General features: G+C 49.2%; 1 protein-coding gene across 3 annotated transcripts in view; it reads left to right on the top strand.

Annotated features, from left to right (window-relative positions):
- The window catches only part of LOC119446833 (uncharacterized), a 70,274-nt gene that overhangs the window by 39,790 nt on the left and 14,413 nt on the right, over positions 1–16,071 (top strand). For all 3 annotated transcript variants that reach the window (XM_037711397.2, XM_049664452.1, XM_037711396.2), the window contains 4 exons: positions 7,101–7,151; positions 7,259–7,314; positions 12,783–12,861; positions 14,478–14,606. In XM_037711397.2, the coding sequence (XP_037567325.1) occupies positions 7,101–7,151; positions 7,259–7,314; positions 12,783–12,861; positions 14,478–14,606 (315 nt within the window). The remainder of the gene's footprint in view (positions 1–7,100; positions 7,152–7,258; positions 7,315–12,782; positions 12,862–14,477; positions 14,607–16,071) is intronic.

The raw sequence follows: 16,071 nt of genomic DNA, 5'->3' as shown, positions 1-16,071 counted from the left end.
GTGTTAACTCCTAGAGTTATTACTACTAATAATTTTTCGCCACTGTTAACTTGCTCACTGACAAGATGAAAGCGGAAATTGATGGGGGCAGATTCGTAGGATCTGTCTTTTTCGATTACTCAAAATCATTCCATTCCCTTAATCACAACATTCTCTTTACTAAACTCAGCGCATATGGCATAACAGGCCCATCTTCAGAGCTACTGCGAAGACAGCAATAGGTTTGCATTTCAGCAGTACTGTCTGACACAAAAATAATTAACACTGGCGTTCCACAGGGGTCCATACTCGGTCCCCTCTTAGTTCTAATCTTCATTAATTCCCAAACTGCCTAACTTCTACAGAATGTCTTTTGCACGTTGACAACGCCACTGTGTACACTTCCCATAACGACATCTGTACACTAACTGAGCGTTTAACTGATGAACTAAATAATATCAGAAGTTTGTGCACAAAAACAAATTCATCATTAACCCTTAAAAAGCAAAGTTTATGGTTTTTAGTTCACACAGTAAACCTCAACCTAACCTTCCACCACTGTACATTGCGTCTCACCGAATATTAACATCTAATGAGTGCTCATTTGTTGGTGTTCAATTAGACTCATTTCGAAAGTTTAATTTGCATGTCAGCTTCTTAAAAAAGAAAACCGCTTATGGTATCGGGGTGCTTTTTAAAGGCCAGACACTACTTTCAAAAGTACACTGTCCTGACATTGCATTATGCCTTTATTTATAGCCATTTAAATTACTGTATCTGTTCTTGGGGTCTTACATATCGCTGTCATAGAGCTCCATTGCAGCACATCCAAAATAACGCTGTCCGTATTATCGCATTAGATCCTTATAATTAACGCTCATGTTATCCCCATTTTCACCGAGTTAAATCTCCTCACAATAAAGTTATCTGGTACTACCACAAAATCGCTATTTACCGCCTACTTAAAAACCCACAATTGCTTTATATCATTGACAGAAATAGTCTTGCTAACCCAAACACTACTAGGTTTTCTTTACAAAAAAAGCCGGCAGATCCCACGCCCTGTGGGAATCGATGTTATGCGAAGCAGTGTGTGGGGAGCCTACCAAGTTAACGAAACGACCATGAGAGCACCAGGACGTAGGCAGCTTTTTCATGACCTACATGACACGCATCTCATGACATTCATGTCATGAGTCCTCAGCAGTCCCTTTAGCTACACCTGAGAGACCTTAAGGTGAAAGCCTTCCACAGTGCAGGGTAGCAAACCGGAAACTGACTTCTGGTTAACCTCCGCGCCTTTCCTCTCTCGCTCTCTCTCTCTCTCTCTCTCTCTCTCTCTCAACCTTTAGCCTTTTCCTTCACTTGGTACCACATCCAAACCCATTCCATTGGTTTTTGAGTGCTAAACTTTTTTACGGCCCTCAGATAGGTAATTGCGGCGGTACAGAAGCCCATCGCGGATGGTAATGTGACGAGCAGTTCGTCGAAGCGTCGGTTGGTGGTACGCGGCGACGGCTCAGACAGGAACTCTAGGAGTGATGCTGTCCAAGGATCCTGGCGCTGCTCGGATAGCATGTCGGCATATGTAAGGGACGAAGAATCGTAGCTGGGGACAGACGCAGCTCCAGGCTCATGGGCAAGTGGAGAGCGAGAAAGGGCGTCGGCATCTGCATGTTTATGGCCAGACCTGTAGACGACGCGAATGTCATAGTCTTGGAGACGTAGTGCCTAACGATCCAGGCGACCAGATGGATCTTTGAGGGAAGACAGCCTGCACAGGGCATGGTGATCAGTCACGACGTTGAAAGGTCGGCCGTATGCATAAGGTCGAGATTTTGTGATCGCTCAAATGATGGCTAGACATTATTTCTCAGTAACAGAATAGTTTGCTTCTGCTTTGGTAAGAGTGCGGCTGGCGTAAGAGACGACGTACTCGTCAAATCCAGACTTGCGTTGGCCAAGAATATATCGCCGAGGCCGACACCACTTGCGTCCGTGTGGATTTCTGTAGAAGCGTCCGGATCAAAATGGCGCAAAATAGGAGGGGAAGATAGGCATCAGCGTAAAGTGGAAAATGCGTCGTCGCAAGCGGGAGACCAAGCCGATACGTCTTGGGTGTCGGCAAGAAGCTGTGACAGAGGGGCGATGATGGACGCAAAGTTGCGGATGAACCGGCGAAAATAAGAACAAAGGCCGATAAAACGAAGGAGTAGTTCTTCTTTTTTTTTTTTTTTTTTTTTTGTAGTCGGCCGGGGAAACTCGGCGACGGCTCGAAGCTTTGCAGGGTCGGGAAGAACGCCATCCTTGCAAACAACGTGGCCTAAGATGGTGAGGCGGCGTGCAGCAAAATGGCACTTCTTCAAATTGAGCTGCAGCCGAGCATCTCTGAGTGAGGACGCTTGTGAGGCGGGTGAGATGAGAATCGAAGTCCCTCGAAAAGACTATGACGTCATCCAGATAACACAGGCATGTGTGCCATTTGAGGCCGCGAAGGATGTTGTCCATGAGGCGTTCGAAAGTGGCAGGCGCATTGCAAAGCCCGAATGGCATCACGTTAAATTCATATAACCCATAGTGAGTGGCAGATGCAGTCTTGGGGCAATCAGCTTCTTCCATAGGTCGGCCGGGGCATCTTCGATCGGGGCCAGTACCCCGATCGAAGATCCAAGGAAGAGAAAAACTCTGCTTCTTGCAGGAAGTCGAGGGCGTCGTCGATTCGGGGCAGGGGATAAACATATTTGCGTGTGATTTTATTAAGGCGCCGATAGTCCACGCAGGATCTGATGCTACCGTCCTTTTTCTTCACCAGTACAACTGGAGAGGCCCAAGGGCTATGCGAGGGCTGTATTACGCCTCGGTAAAGCATATCATTTACCTGGTCGTCAATGACACGGCGTTCTGCGTGCAAGACTCGATACGGGCGCTGGTGCAGAGGTGCGTGGGTGCCGGTGTCAATATGGTGAACGATGGCGTATGTGCGGCCCAAAGAAGCCTGTATATATATGGCTAAATATGTCCTAAAACGGTTCAGGAGCTCCAAGAGCTGGGTGAGTTGGTTGTCGGAGAGTTGGGAAACAATTGATGTTTTGAAGACATCTGAGGATGCCGAAGCAACTGAAGTAGCAGAAGTAATACTGGTGACAGGAAGGCTGGACATATCATCGCGCAATTGACAAGGGTAAACGGAGTCAGTGTCGTCAAGTCGACCCAGACATTCACCACGGAATAAAGTGGCCGATGATGATAACCGATTGGTAACATAAATGGTTCCAGAAAGTTCTCAATCGTGAGAACGGCAAGCGTCGTGAAAATGGCAAAAGCAGGAAGTTCTTGCGATAGGCGAAATAAAGTTCGTTGTCTGTCTGTCTTGCGATAGGCGAATGGCTTCGGAGGGTGAAAATAGAGCTGTATAGTAGGGCGCGGAGTAGCGAAAGAAAGGCACGAGAGCAGAAGAGAGAGAAGCACGGCTCAGATCACATATCGGCGATAACGCAAGTTCAGCACGCGCACAATCAACAACGGCATCATGTGAGGAAAGGAAATACCAGTCCAGAATTACGTCGTGTGAACATGGTGACACGACAAATTCAACGACATATTAAACATCCTGAATGACAAGCCGAGCGGTGCACGACACACAAGGCTGGACGTGGTGCGCGGTTGCCGTACGCAGGGAGACGTCAGAAAGCGGAATCGTAATCTTTCGCAACTTGCGATATAGTTCACCACTAAGCACAGAAACAGGAGCTCCGGTATCGACCAGCGCTTGTACAGCGACACCCTCAATACACACGTTGATCTCCTTAGAAAGAAAACGCCGAGTCCTTGCAGTTTTCGACACGAGCGCAGTTCATGCCTCCGAAACTGCGACGGTCAGTTTTCCGCTTGGACGGGTTGGGGGCGACGGAGCATAGGCAAAAGTGAACGGTGACGGGGGTGAGCCGAAGGCTCGTTGACCCGACGAGAGAGATTCAGGTGCTGGGCCAGGCGAAACCGGGCGTGGTGGTGGCTCAGGACGATCGTAGCCTGGACTTCAGTCGCCGTCACGTGTGCGGAAGTCGCGGCGATAGCAAAAGCGTGCTACATGGCCAGGAAGGTGGCAGAAGTAGCAGATGGGCCAGTTATCTGTAGTACGCCAAAAGTTTGCAGGGGGGGGGGGGGGGGGGAAGCAAAAGAGGGAGCAGGGGCCGGGCGTATAGGTGGCCGTGCCACGTAGAAGACGTTTGACGGTTGTCCGGGAACCGTGGCGAAGGAAGCCCGAGGCCTGGCTGCCATTTCAGCGTAGGTCAGAGGGGCGGATACAGGCGGACGCTGTTGTGCATGCGGCATTGGGCATTGAGAAATAGGCAGCGCCTCGGAAACTGGCTGCTGAATGGCGTGTCGAAGTGACGGAGCGAGTGATAGCGTAGGCTCCGGGATGCGCCACACAGGGGACAATTGCCGTGCCACTTCTTCGCGAACAAACTGCTATATTTGCTGCAGCAAGGAACTGTGGTCAACAGAATCATCGCGAAGCGTGAGAGCCGAGATGTTCGTCGTGTCGAAGTGCGTTGTTTCTTCAGCTCGTCGTAACTTTGGCAGAGCTGAATCACGTCGGCGACCGTTTGGGGGTTCTTCGCAACGAGCATGTGAAAGGCGTCGTCCTCGATTCCTTTCATAATTTGCCTGATTTTGTCAGCTTCACAAATGGAAGGGTTGATGCGGCGGCAGAGGTCGACGACATCTTCAATGTAGGCGGTAAAGTTTTTGCCGGAGTGCTGGGCGCAACCACGTAAGCGCTGTTCGGCGCGTAGCTTGCGCACAGCGGGTCGGCCGAATACCTCTAAGTTCGTCTTAAAAGACGACCAGTTCGCAATGTCAGCTTCGTGATTGCGAAACCATAGAAGGGCCACGTCGCTCAAGTAAAAGATGACGTTGATGAGTTAGGCGGCGTCATCCCACTTGTGCGCACTCACTCGTTCGTAGGAAGACAGCTAGTCCTCCACGTCGTGGTCTTCGGCGCCTCTGAATGGAACATAGTCGCGCTGCCTTGGAACACCGAAACAGATTACACCAGTTGGCGACGTAGCTTATTGCGGTGCCATGTCGTCAGGCATAGCCGAGGCTGGAGGTAGAGTCCGGGTACGGAGTTCTATAGGGTGACGAGTGAAACCAGCACCTCCACCATGCAAGCGGAAGTTCAGGTCAGGGCGTGATTTATCGCAATAATCAGGCGACACGAAAGCCGTCCCGTCAACGGCAAAGCAGAGCGAGCGCGAGCACCAACAACACTCTTCGTCCTCGTCTTTTGCTTGCATCCGTGTTTGTCGCTACAATTATTATTATTATTATTATTATTATTATTATTATTATTATTATTATTATTATTATTATTATTATTATTATTATTATTATTATTATTATTATTATTATTATTATTAATGAAACAATAAAGTTGAACTGGACGCCAACGTCCACCCGGTCCATCGAGCTAGCCGCAGGTTACAAAACCTGCTCCCAGAGCACGGACTTCTACCTGAGACGACCAGGAAGATCGTAATTAAGTCAAGAGCCATGATGACGGACCCAGAATCGTCAGCAGCCATCGTAGGTCGACAACCCAGGGAGCCACCTACCTTCCGTAGAGCTTCATCGGATGACCCCGAAACGTGGCTGGAGACGTTCGAAATAGTATCAACCTACAATAACTGGCACTCTTAAGACACGCTTCGTCATGTGTATTTTTCATTGGAAGACTCCACGAGGAGATGGTTCGAGAATCGGGAGTCCACTCTAACAACGTGGGACCTCCTTCGGAGCCGCTTCCTGAAGACGTTCGCAAGCGCCGTCCGAAGAGAACGGGCCGAAGTTTTACTGGAAACCCGACTACAGCTACAGAAACGAAAACATAGAGATCTTCAAGGAGGAGATGACTCGCTAGTTCCGCCACGCTGACCCCGACATGTCCGAAGAAAATTCGCTTCTTGATGTGCGGCGTGAAGGAAGAAATGGTTGCAGGAATGATGCGAAACCCGCGAAAGACATTCGAAGAGTCTATCTCTGAGGCCAACAACATCGAGAAGACACTAGAGATGCGGAACAGGGAATACAGTCGCCCTACGCTGACGACAAACCACACCGACGCTCTAGGCACCGACGACCTGCGCGAGAGCGGACTTGTGGGAAGAGCTGCAAATGTCCCAGCCCCAAGTTACGTCGATTTTTGACATCGTCCGCGAATAAATCGAGCAGTCAGTGCGAGTTCCTGCATCGTCGCAGCCTTGGAAGCAATGAGCTACGCCCGCCGTCCCGTTCCCCCTCCGCGCCCACGGAGGGGGAACGGGCCACGGAGGGGGAACGGGACGGCGGGCGTAGCTGTGGGCGTAGCTGTAGTTGTGGCGTCACCGGTCAGCCCGGTGACGCCACAACTCCGCAGACACAATAGTGTGCCTGCGTATAGCAGAATTGAACGTGTAGAAAGCGGTGTTGAGACATTTATTAATCTGTCCTCCTATGTTGCCTCTGTGCGCTTGTTGGTGCAGCGTGCTAATTGTAGCGTGTAGAAAGTGTGTAGAGAGCTTGAGACATTGTAGCTGCCGCCGAATGGTCAGGTCCTTTATCACTTTTATTCCCTCCTATTCCGCCAAGTGAATATATATATATATATATATATATATATATATATATATATATATATATATATATATATTGAAAATAAATGTCGTTATGATAAAATTAAGCAGTCAGTCGTGGTTAGTGTTACGCTGGCACTTGTGGAGTAACAGTACGCAACACTGACAAACAAGTTGCACAACTTTTCTTTCGCCCAGTTGAATTAACCCGCACACCTCGATAGCCTCGTTTACCGAATAGGAATCTGAAGGTACAACGTTACCTTTTTCTATGCTACAGAAGAATAGAGCTGAGAACTTGTTGCCGGAAGTTGCCCTCACGCAGTGTGGCTGGCGCATTCTCGACGTGCCAAGACAACCTCCTGCTATTGTAGTCGAGCCTCCTCGCAAGCACCGAACTCCGCCGCGCATTCTGAGATACATGACGTAATCTTTGTGTAATTATGTGTCGTGTTATAATAACCGTTTCAACATTGCAGTCCTTACAATGAGATACTTTTCTGAAAGGGCTGGCACCACTCAATATACAAGTGCAACCGGGTCAAAAAAGGATACCGCGTAAGTGAGGACTTTTCTTTTTATACCCTCACTTTCGGATCTCGATAAACCGCATGCGTTTGTCCGAAGGCTCATGCATCGTATCTTTTTAACTCCTGTTTCCACAGCCTTATCATTACTGTATGGACAAGAGGATAATATACAGTGATGCTATACCCACACAGTAAGCATACGTTTTCTTCTTTGCACGACTCAGCGGATATATGTTACTATGAAAATAACCTTGCACTCGGCCGCGCAACGCTTGAAACAGCGAAGCTGGGCGATCGTAGCCCAGCATTTTCCGGAAGTGCGCGCGAACTTTTCATCTTATTACTCATGTTGATGATAATTTCTTTTCGCGTGTCTCGGACTTACGGCCATCACTGCGCGTTGCATAGAGCAGCTTGCAACACCGACAGCACGTTTCAATGCTGACACCACGTTCCAGGAGACCCGCTCCGGGAATGCGTCTCTCTCTCTCGCTATCATTGCGCGCAAATCCACTTCACCTCGCAGAGCACGAGCGTACGAACGCGCCAGATGTGGACGAAGACGACGACGCTCGAACGCAATCGTATGGTTCGCATAAATGCATGTTCTGCAAGCGTGGCTGTATAGCCTAGTAGTTACGACGCTCGCTTTGGGACGAGGGGCACGCGGGTTCGAATCCCTTCTCGGCAAGAAAGTTCATTTTCTTTTCTTTCTTGGTAGTTTCTTGATACGCCCCACGAATTACGGCGGGCTTAAACAGCTTCGTTGTTAAAAAGAAGAGAGAGAAATAACATTTATTTCCACCAGTCACTTAACGCCGCAGAAGATGGTCTTCCTCCGCAGCGCCTCTATCCGTCGGCCGGGATCCCGAAGGACTTAGCGGCAGCTAGAGCTTGGCTGATGATTTCGCGTTGAGTCTTGCTGTCCGGATACCGTAGTAAGGCCTCCCAGGATTCTATCGTATTTGAGCTATCATATATTGCTTCGCACGTCCACGCCATGTGTACCATATTGGCTACTTCACTGCAGAATTTGCACTGTGGTTTGAAGACTTCTGGATAGAATTTACTGTATAGCGCGGGGTTTGGGAAGACCCCTGTCTGCAGCTTCTTTCTTACTGAGCGTACGGTCCGCCGCCGGAAAAGCCTTTCTACTCAGTCTTGTAATGCGTAGTTATTTCCTGGTAGGAAACGATCATTTCTTTCAACCCTGCGTTGCAACACGATTAGGCGTACATTTAAGGAAATTCGCAAATGATTTACTTCCGTCGAGTGATCGGCTTCGTGTTCGTAACTCTGGTCGAAAACATTAGATTGCAACTTGGACGTGTACCGCACACGGCACCCTATGGTCTTCGAAGTTAGCGAGATTTAGAAATAGGGGACCCAAAGTAAAGAGACACAATTCGCCAGGGGTACAAAAGAACGCAAATCGCCTACAATGGTTTTTTTGCTTGGGTAGGCTATTTCTTAAACTCCCTATGACCATTTTGACGCAAGTAGTCAAGTAGAGCATCATGCGCAGCTAGTAATTAAAGTGAGCCCGGCTAGGGCGAAAATATTCCACGCAGGTCGCAATCAAGCAAGCAACCTCTCGCTCATCTTAGCGAGTTTGATTTTCAGTCATCAAATGCCCTCTACCGACGCACTATTGCGCTTCGGCTTCGCAGCTCATTACCGCCGTTTGTATGGACGCAGCATACTATATGAATGAGACGCGATGCGCCATCGGCTAACACTGGCGGAGCAGGCAACTTGTCCGCTGCAAAATGAAACCAGGGCTGGGTAGATTCTATTCGAATGTTATTCCGTTTCGCGCTTGGTCAGTGGTGTACGAGTAGCGCTATGCCCACGTTATCGAAGGAATGATCGGCTGCCACTGAACGCTGGATGATAGGAGAGCAATCCTTGCATTGTAGTCGCGCTAAAAAAAATAACTCACGGCATCGGCTAAATTAACTCAATGCCGCGAGAGAGAGAGAGAGAGATTAGGTTTCTTTTACGAACGGCTGTTCGGCCGAGCCATCGTTGCTTTTGTCTGATCTTGTATAATATTCTGGACATTTTCGAATTTGCTACCTTGTCAGCTCTGATTAGCCCAGAGGGTTGTTACCGTCTCTCTGATCGGCTCAAAATGGCGCCATTACAGAATTTGACAATATCCAGAATAGCACCCCGGATCCCACACGAGTCCTAGGGTTTCTAGTGCAAAACGTATTCACATGCCGTCCGACGGCGTGGTCGTTTATATAGAAAGTAAACTGCCGCCGTCTTCCAGGGTCATAAAATGGGAAAATGGAATTAGCCCGCCTCGCCATCCTGAGTACGGCGCGCCTGTTTCTTGAAGATGCTCTGTATCTTTCTGCCAATCACAGTTGCCGCGAGGCGCGGTCTCTATACGCTGCTACACGTCGCGAGTGTTGTGCAGACAGAAAGGCCGGGTCACCATGTCAGATTGTTCGCCAACTCCTTGAATTATCACAATGAGCACGGCGTCAAAAGAGCACGGTGTCGTGGTGAGCATAGGGGCCGAATGTCAACCACGTCAATCGACCGGGCTGTCGATATACGGAAATGCGGTCTCCTTAATTTTGCGGAAAATGGGGCTGTGTTTTCCGATAACAGTGATAACGCTTTAACTACAAGGCTTGTATGTGAATATTCGAAATTCCGAATACGATCGTCAAATAGACTTTGCTATTTGATTCGAGAATTCACTACTTCAAATTGTCGAATATTAAAATCTGTTCGAATACTATAATAAGGCATAACGGTTCTTGCAGTCTACAGGAAGAATAACCAATGCAAGTCAAGATTGTTGCGAATGATAATACTGCAAGGAGAACCGCGGTTGTTGCGCAGGCGCGCCAGTTCTTGAGCGAAAGCATGGAAGAGATCACCTCTGCCAGCAGTTTCCAGTCGCTAAATAAGCATAGCTCGCCTTTTGCAGCTAGCGAATTTTGTTTAGAGAAAGCTATTAATTACTTGGCCAATTTCACCATGTGTGGATTCTTTAAAAGGACACTTAAGGCAAATATTAAGTCAAGCTAAATTATTAGATTAGTGCTCGAGAACCTCTGAGGCGTCAATATTGTTACGTTGGGGAAGTCACATATATAGGTGTATTTACAATATATACAAGAGAGGCAACGAGGAATAAGCAAGATGGCTGGATTCTACCTCAACACGTCAAATCGTCTTCTTCTGACTGGTGCCCCTAATGGTTGCGCTGTGACACGACCTGCACCTGCAAAGGCTCCGTCTCGGCGCTCACTATAAGGGAGGTGAACTCGCGGCAAAGTAAGGTTTCATCCAGGACACATGCACAACGTCAGTGGGGACACGCAGTGGAGCGATCTCGTAGTTCCCATCGCCAAGCTGACGCAATATCGTGTAGGGCCCGGTGTAGCGGGGCAGCAGCTTTTCAGACAAGCCGACGCAGCGACATGGTGTCCATAGGACAACGGAGCCAGGAGGAAATCGAACGTCCCGATTTCGGCTGTTGTACCGGATCCTCTATGCGGCCTGAGACTCAGTGAGCCGGGAGCCGGCAATCTGGCGTGCCGTGTGAGCCCGGGCGATGACGACTTCTTGAGCCTATTCAGTGGGAGTGTTCCTCGAGGAAGGAAGCAGTGTGTCAAAGGGCAGTCTAGAGTGGTGGCTGAACAGAAGGTAAATGGTGAAAAGCCAGTGGTCTCGTGACGGGACGAATTATAGGCGAAGGTCACGAAGGGTAACCTGCTGTCTCAATCACTGTGGTAGTCAGGAACGTAAATAGACAGCATTTCTGTCAACGTGCGATTGAGCCGCTCCGTGAGTTTGTTTGGCTGAGGGTGGTAGGCGGTGGAAAGCTTGTGCTCCGCAGAACCGGAGCGAAGTAGGTCTTCAGCAACGCGGGACAAAAAGGTACGGCCGCGATCAGTGAAGAGCTGCCGGGGTACGACGTGATGGAGGATGACGTATTGTAAAAGGAAATTCGCCACCTCAGTTGCACAGCTTGTGCGCAAAGCTAGCGTGATTGCGCACCGGGTCGCGTAATCAGTCGCGACGACCCACTTATGGCCAGATTGGGCTGAGAATATCGAGACCGACGCGAAAGAATGGTTCTGAGGGCACATTGATGGAGTGAAGGCGTCCAGCGGGCAGCACAGCATGTTTTTTACAACGCTGACAGAGCGCACAGGCTGCAACGTAGCGGTGCACAGAGCAGTACAGGCCTCGCCAATAGAAGCGGCGCCGTACGCGGTCGTAGGTATGCGAAACGCCAAGGCGGCCTGCAGTAGGGGCGTCATGCAACTGAGGTCTGGTACAACGGGTAAAAAGTCTGGTCCTTCAGGGCGTAAGCTGCGACGGTAGAGAACGTCGTCGCGGAGCACGAACATGCGCAGCGTAGGCTCCGAATGTCCAGAATTGAGACGGTCAATAAGAACACGTAAGCAGTCATCACGCCGTTGTTCAGTCCTGATGTCTCGCAGATCAGAAATGGCCGGGACGCAAGAGTCGGTGTCATGCGCATCATCTTCAGGGCGGTCGACAGGATGACGGGAAAGGCAGTCGGCGTCCTTGTGCAAGCGGCCCGGCTTGTATAAAACAGCTTACAGAGGCCTTAGTAAAGGAGAAACTGATGTAAATGCAGCCCACGATTAGAGGCTCCCCCGGGACATCCAAGTACTTGTCCGATGATGCACTCCTCATTTAAATTCTTTCACTAGTATTCAACCACTTGTTATAAAAACATCATTGTATTGCATGATAAGACGAAAGAAAATGCTACTTGTCCAGTTCTATTTCATTTTTAGAAGAAATAACTCATTGACATTGTCCTCGATAACGACGCGGTCGGTCGAAAGGTTTCGTTTTTGCTCGACTCTGCGCCGCCCGCGCTTTCGCGTTTCAGTAGTTTCGTTATCGCGTAGCGCTGCGCTGGTTTTGCTGGCTCGCGAAACTCGCAGAAACTGCAAGTAGCAGACAATTCCACTTCCATGTGATGTTGCGGGATGCCCGAATGGTTCAAGCCACTTGACCAAAAGCAGCTGCAGCGGCGAATCCACCGCTCTGTTTTGGCTCGGTTTCTCCGTGATTGCGCGTTCGCGTTTCGTGCAAATTAAAAAAAAAAAAAAAAGAAGAAGAAGAAGAAAAAGGAAAACGTACCGCCGCCTCGTTTTACTCACAGACGGCAGCAAATGGCGGTGATGGCGTATTCAACCTCACCATTTCCCGATTGGGTGGCGGGAGATTTGAATTGTGATAAATGTATTCGGACCCTTCAGATGCGATTTTCTCGTAAACTAAGTCTTGACACGGAACCAGCGTTGCGAGATTTCTGGAATGGTATTTAAACAGCCCATGTCGACTTAGTATTTGCCTTTAGTATTTAGTGTTTGCCTTTAAGACGATGTGCGCTGCTCTAGTATTACAATTATATCCTTAAACTACTCTGCTCCGTGCGTATAAGTGACGCCAAAAGGGACGAGGACACGAGCAAAGAAAACAAGTGCTCTCACGACTGAAGAGCTCTGCGTCGTTTTGTCCTTTTGTGCGTCAGTTATTATGAAGCCGTTAATATTCACCCATTAACTAGCGGTCATTCTACTACGTGCATAGCGATATTCGAACACCGCTATATAGTTGTAACCCCTCCTCCTCTCTCTTCCGCCAGCGAAGGACACCGTCCCCTGTGGCCTGTGTACGGCGAATACAAGTACGTGCCGCCACAGCGCTGGCTGCACAACATCGAGGTAGGCTGGTGTCGTCAATCTTCTCGGTTGTGTGGCAGAGCGGAACGCCCAAGTGCTTCCTTAGTGCAGTGTTGCGAAATGTGAAATTGTGCTACTAAATTTGCTAATCAGTGTCTTGAGTAGCTGTTTCTAGATTATATACATATATAATACTGCTGATTGTCTTTGGTAAGATGAATTACGGTTTATTTTCTACGAGCACAGAATGGTAGCTGACCCACGCAGTCGGAAATTACAGTCGGCTGACCATGGCTAATTCCTGCACGGGCGAGCCAGTAGGCGCCGGCGCTACTGGGCTATTTCCTTCGGGTATCTGCTGATTTCCCTCCAGATCGGACCGCTCTGAAGGGAAAGGGAAATTTGGGTTGTACACTTTGGGCTGGTCCGAAGATGTACCAATTCAGATTTAGTGGGTGAGCATTCGAGGTCAGAACAGGGGGCGTAGGCTCCTACGACTGTCGCCGCTTGTTGCAGGCTGGCCTCAATCTGCCCAAGGGATCCTTAGGTTGCCCACAGCGTGATATCGTCGGCATACAGGGCATGCCTGATACCTGCTATATCGTCCAGCAGTGGGGGTAGGTGCGCCATGACCGAGTTGAAAGCGCAAAGAGTAAAAACACGTTAAAAATGCTCGGATTGGCGTGAAATTTCTCAGGGAGTTTTCTGCAAATAAAGTAAATCAATGGCTTTGAAAATTTTGGCAAATTTCGGTCTGGGTGGGAATCAAACCCGAGCCTCCGGTATGCGGGAGACGAGCACGCTTCCCCGACACTACGGCGGCTCCACGGTTCTAGTTGGCTAAAGATGTGACTAGTGTGTGCGTCATTGCGCACGTCACTTCGAAAGCTATGGCCTAGTGCGTCATTGGGGACGTGACGGCGCAGCCAGTGCGAAGTAGGTGGCGCCGCTGAGCTGTACTTCGCGTTATGAACTCCTCGTGGGCAAGCGAGCACGTTGAGACGCTTGGTGCGTTTTGATTTGGCCATACCGAGGCACAGTTAGAACCCATGCGAGAGCTTGCCCGGACAAGGAACGCGCGGAAAAATTATTTCACCAAAGGGACTATAATATTTATAATATATATATATAACAATATTTTCGCATTCCCACACGTAAGCCGTCGTAAGTGTCTCTGCTGAATTTTTATTGCGATAGCAATTACATGGACACTCAGGTGAATTTTAGCCGTCGCCGTGAGGTTTCGTATGAAGTCCAAGTGTGATTAGATATGCTATCGCGCCCCGCACGCCGTATGTTGTGAGTGCCTGGGGAAGCGTGCGAGTGTGAGCCGAAAAGTATGGTGGCTTGATGCGTGCCCAGTATTAAGAGGTCACGTGATAAAGCGTTCGCAAAACGAAGTGTGTGTGTGTGTGTGGGGGGGGGGGGGGGGGGGGGGGGGCAGGTGAGCGCGCGTCGGCCTGCGCCCTGTCTTGGAGGTAATCTGCGGTGCGTGCAAAGGCTGCCTCAGAATCCGGTAAGTGAAAGCTGTTTAAGACGTACTGGTGGGCTAGTTGGTTGATCATGTAGGCATATGGAAATATGTCAGCGCACTTCGAAACAAGAGCTGTTTGTTCGCTGTCAATCTTCAATTTATGCCCTTTCTTTTTCTCGTGCAGCACGGAGCCGTGGTGATGCTGTACCACCCGTGTGCACCAATGTGGTTTGTGGATAAGCTACGGAAGCTCGTAAGAGACTGCTTGCGAAAACACATCATAACTCCGTATAGACAACTCACCCTTCAACGAGTAAGTTTTTATATTCGCAAGAGTGGGACACACCCTAGTGCCAAGCTAACAGATATGTGCAGTGAACCCGCATGACGGTGTGCTTCTATTGATTGTTTCCTGAACCAGAAAAATAGAAATACTTTATGGTGAAGCAACGACGATAAAGGGTCATGAGTCATGAGCGAGGTGTCTGGAAAAGGAGCTGGGCAAGCCATGTAATGCGTATGGCAGATAACCAGTGATCTATTAGAGTTACACAATGGTTGCCAAGGGAAGGCAAGTGCAGTCTGGGACGGCAAAGAATTGGGTGGTGTGATCGAATTAGGAAATTTGCGGGCACAACTTTGAATCAGCTAGCGCAAGACAGAGGTGATTAAAGGTCGCTGGGATGAGGCCTTCATTCTGTAGTTGACATAAAAAATTCACCGACGACTACGATACTCTCTAATGCGAAATTGAGCGCAGCTCGATACGTATTTTCATTTCTCGATATATTGGCCGGCGCGGACTATCTGTCTGGTGCGGTACGTTGCAAATGAAGCGAAGTGTAGTGCGATTGCTTCGCTAATCGGGAGATCTCGAGAGGCAGCGCGTGGGTGACGCGTGGGCGCGATTCACAGCAACCGCCGCAGACATAGATCCGCTCATGCAGCGCTTTGTTACTATATATTGACACGTGTACTTGTTTATCTTTCACTGATGACCGCTTTTCACCGGCTAACAAATGTTAAACATTATCGCTCGGTGCAGGACGCAGTGACGTCAAATTTTTGGGCGCAGGCCTTGAAGATTTAGGAGGCGTTGCCTCAGCCCATACCGTGACGTCATCCCACGGCAGTGGCGTCTACACTGAGAAGATGATTTCCTAGCTCTGACCTTACACCGGCTCAAGCTGAAGCCTTCTTCCGCGTCGTTGAAGGCTATCGCGACATATTTTACTTTGACAATTGACCCTTTGGTCAAACGTCCGTTGTGACCCATCGCATAAATACTGGTGATGCGAACCCTATTCACGGACGTCCATATCGTGTTTCTGCGTCGAAACGAGCAATTATTCAACAGGAAGTAAAAAAGATGCTTGAAAAGGGCATTATCGAGCGTTCCTGTAGTCCCTGGGCTTCGCCCGTCGTACTTGTCAAAAGAAGTCGCAGTTTCGCCCGAAAGGTGAAGCATCGATTGCGATAGCAAATTAGTATAGAGCTATACGAAGCAAGGATAGTAGTTTAATGAGGCGTATAAAGTTGTAAACATTCGCTTACTAACTAAATAGACAAGCACGGTGTCACGCGCCCACAGGTAAACATGAACACATCTCGATCGATGACCGCGGAAACTGACTGTGAGAACGCCGGAGTGAAAAAGCGCGCAAGCAGCAGAGGGCAAATTGACCTTCGCGCTGTCTCTCGTCTCGCTTCAACGCGAACTAAACGTCGAAATCACATCGCATACGAAGCTACCGACACTCGGCGCATGCACTTTGTCC

Source organism: Dermacentor silvarum, chromosome 3 (assembly GCF_013339745.2).
Source record: "Dermacentor silvarum isolate Dsil-2018 chromosome 3, BIME_Dsil_1.4, whole genome shotgun sequence".
Taxonomy (NCBI): domain Eukaryota; kingdom Metazoa; phylum Arthropoda; class Arachnida; order Ixodida; family Ixodidae; genus Dermacentor; species Dermacentor silvarum.
This window is presented reverse-complemented; position numbering and strand designations above follow the sequence as displayed.